Here is a 1,958-nt window from a genome sequence, read left to right on the forward strand (position 1 = left end):
GTTAGGAGGGAAGGCAGCCACCGTCCTTGGGTCCCTTGAAGACAGCCCGTGGGCAGGGGGTTTTGGTAAGCCTGGCAAAAATTCTGGGGAGACTGGATGCCAGGTGGGGCCCAAGGACCCAGAGTCTGTGATGTAAGCCTCCTGCCCATTCTATATAATAAAGAGCTAATATGCTAATTAGGCTGGACCAGCGGGATGACCTGGACGGCGACCTTCCCGAATGACCAGTGGGTGGGGCAGCCGGGCAGCGAGGGCCGAGCCCCTTGCACGAATTTCGTGCACCGGGCCTCTAGTTGGAAATAACTGACCTCCGGGGATTTTTTATTTTTTACTTAAAGGGGGGAGGCTTTACTATACACCCCCTTCCACTGCGAGAAAAGGGTCCCCCTCGCTAACTACCCTCCCACCCCCGGAACACACACACACACACATACACACACACATACACACCTACTAAGGCACAGCCAGCGTGGGCACATGCTTTGGCAATGAGGCCCCACGGGGGGGCTGGGGTCTGACCAGCTGCTATGTGGGGTGTGGGGTGTGGGGTGTGGGGTGTGGAGCTCAGCACCTTTGGAGTTGGGGTGGAGTGGGGGGTGACCAAGAAGTCCCAGGGCTCCCAAGGAACGCGGAAGAAGGGAAATGGGAAGAAGTGGCAAAGGAAACAAGGCAGGCGAGAAAGCAAACAGGGCGGATCGCCAGGAAAAAACCGACGAGGGAGGAAAGGAGAGAGAGAGTGAGGAGAGAAAGGCAACACAGGGTGTGGGCAGCCAAAGACGCAGGAAGGGACGGGGACAGAGAGTACAGGAGGGGGGGGGGGGAGCCCCAGGGGGAGGACATCGGAGGAGATCAGAATCCGGTAGAGACACCCTCGCAGAGAAGAGGGCGCCGGGAGCTCCGGGACAGCCCCTCAGACCCTGACAAAGACCAGGCGGGCCGAGTACACCAGGTCGGCCACGTAGGCCAGCAGGTTGATGGCCGTCAGAATGGCCACGGCCAGGCGGCGGTCCCAGTCGCACACGTACTGGATGTGGCTGCTCCTGCAGCCGGCATCCCTCCTGCGCTCAGGGACGCCGCCGTACCTCTCGTCGAACTGGTAGAGGGGCCAGAGGACCATGGCCGAGGCGTAGAAGAGGACGGAGAGCAGGGCCAGGCCGGACAGGAAGCTGGGGAAGGGGATGGGCAGCGCGTTGGTGCAGTCGAACAGGTTCAGCAGGATGGCCACGGCGGCCAGGATGAAGCAGATGGCGTAGACGGCCACGCACCACTCCAGCGCCGGCTTGTTCTTGTACAGGTAGGCGTCGCTGATGAAGGCGAAGATGATGCAGGCCACGAAGGTCTCCACCACCTTGAGCAGGCCCGGCACGGTGGCCATGTAGCCCGTGATCTCGCCGGGCCGGGCCCGGGTCCAGGCCACCTCGGTGGCGTAAGCCACACACGCGATGCAGGAGAAGGCGGTGGCGGCGATGGCGTGGTCCCTGGTGCGGCCGTGGCTCAGGAACTGGACGTAGGTGGTGGGGTAGATGATGGAGGCCGAGAGGCAGAAGAGGGCGGCGTAGCAGGCGTAGGTGATGGGGAAGTTGCGCCAGGACAGCGGGAAGCGAGCCTGGAGCCCGCCGAGCTCCACCACGATGATGATGAAGGTCACGGCGAAGCAGAAGCACCAGGCGAACATGCACCAGTTGCCCGAGAACCCGACATAGGCGTCCACGCTGGCAACCAGCGAGAAGGCCACGCAGGTGGAAAGCAGCTGGAGCAGGCGGAGCAGGCCCAGGGGCTGGTACAGCGACCGAGGGGACCCCAGGACGGTCGGGGAGGCCGAGGAGGACGTGGTCGTGATGGTCGTGCGGGTCACCGTCACCGGCATGGCTGCAAGGAGGAGAACAGAAGGCGTCCTAAGAAGGTTGCAGCCGGGAGAATTCAGGCCCCTAGCCTCTGCCTGCCCCGGGGTGGGGGGT

The 1,958-nt window shown here is 63.0% G+C and overlaps 1 protein-coding gene across 2 annotated transcripts in view; it reads right to left on the reverse strand.

Annotated features, from left to right (window-relative positions):
- Positions 1–323: 323 nt before the first annotated feature.
- The window catches only part of MYADM (myeloid-associated differentiation marker), a 6,839-nt gene continuing 5,204 nt past the window's right edge, over positions 324–1,958 (reverse strand). For both annotated transcript variants that reach the window (XM_005863128.2, XM_014537108.1), the window contains one exon: positions 324–1,869. In XM_005863128.2, the coding sequence (XP_005863190.1) occupies positions 911–1,867 (957 nt within the window). In that variant the 5' untranslated portion in view covers positions 1,868–1,869 and the 3' untranslated portion in view covers positions 324–910. The remainder of the gene's footprint in view (positions 1,870–1,958) is intronic.

Source organism: Myotis brandtii, unplaced genomic scaffold, assembly GCF_000412655.1.
Source record: "Myotis brandtii unplaced genomic scaffold, ASM41265v1 scaffold1720, whole genome shotgun sequence".
Taxonomy (NCBI): Eukaryota; Metazoa; Chordata; class Mammalia; order Chiroptera; family Vespertilionidae; genus Myotis; species Myotis brandtii.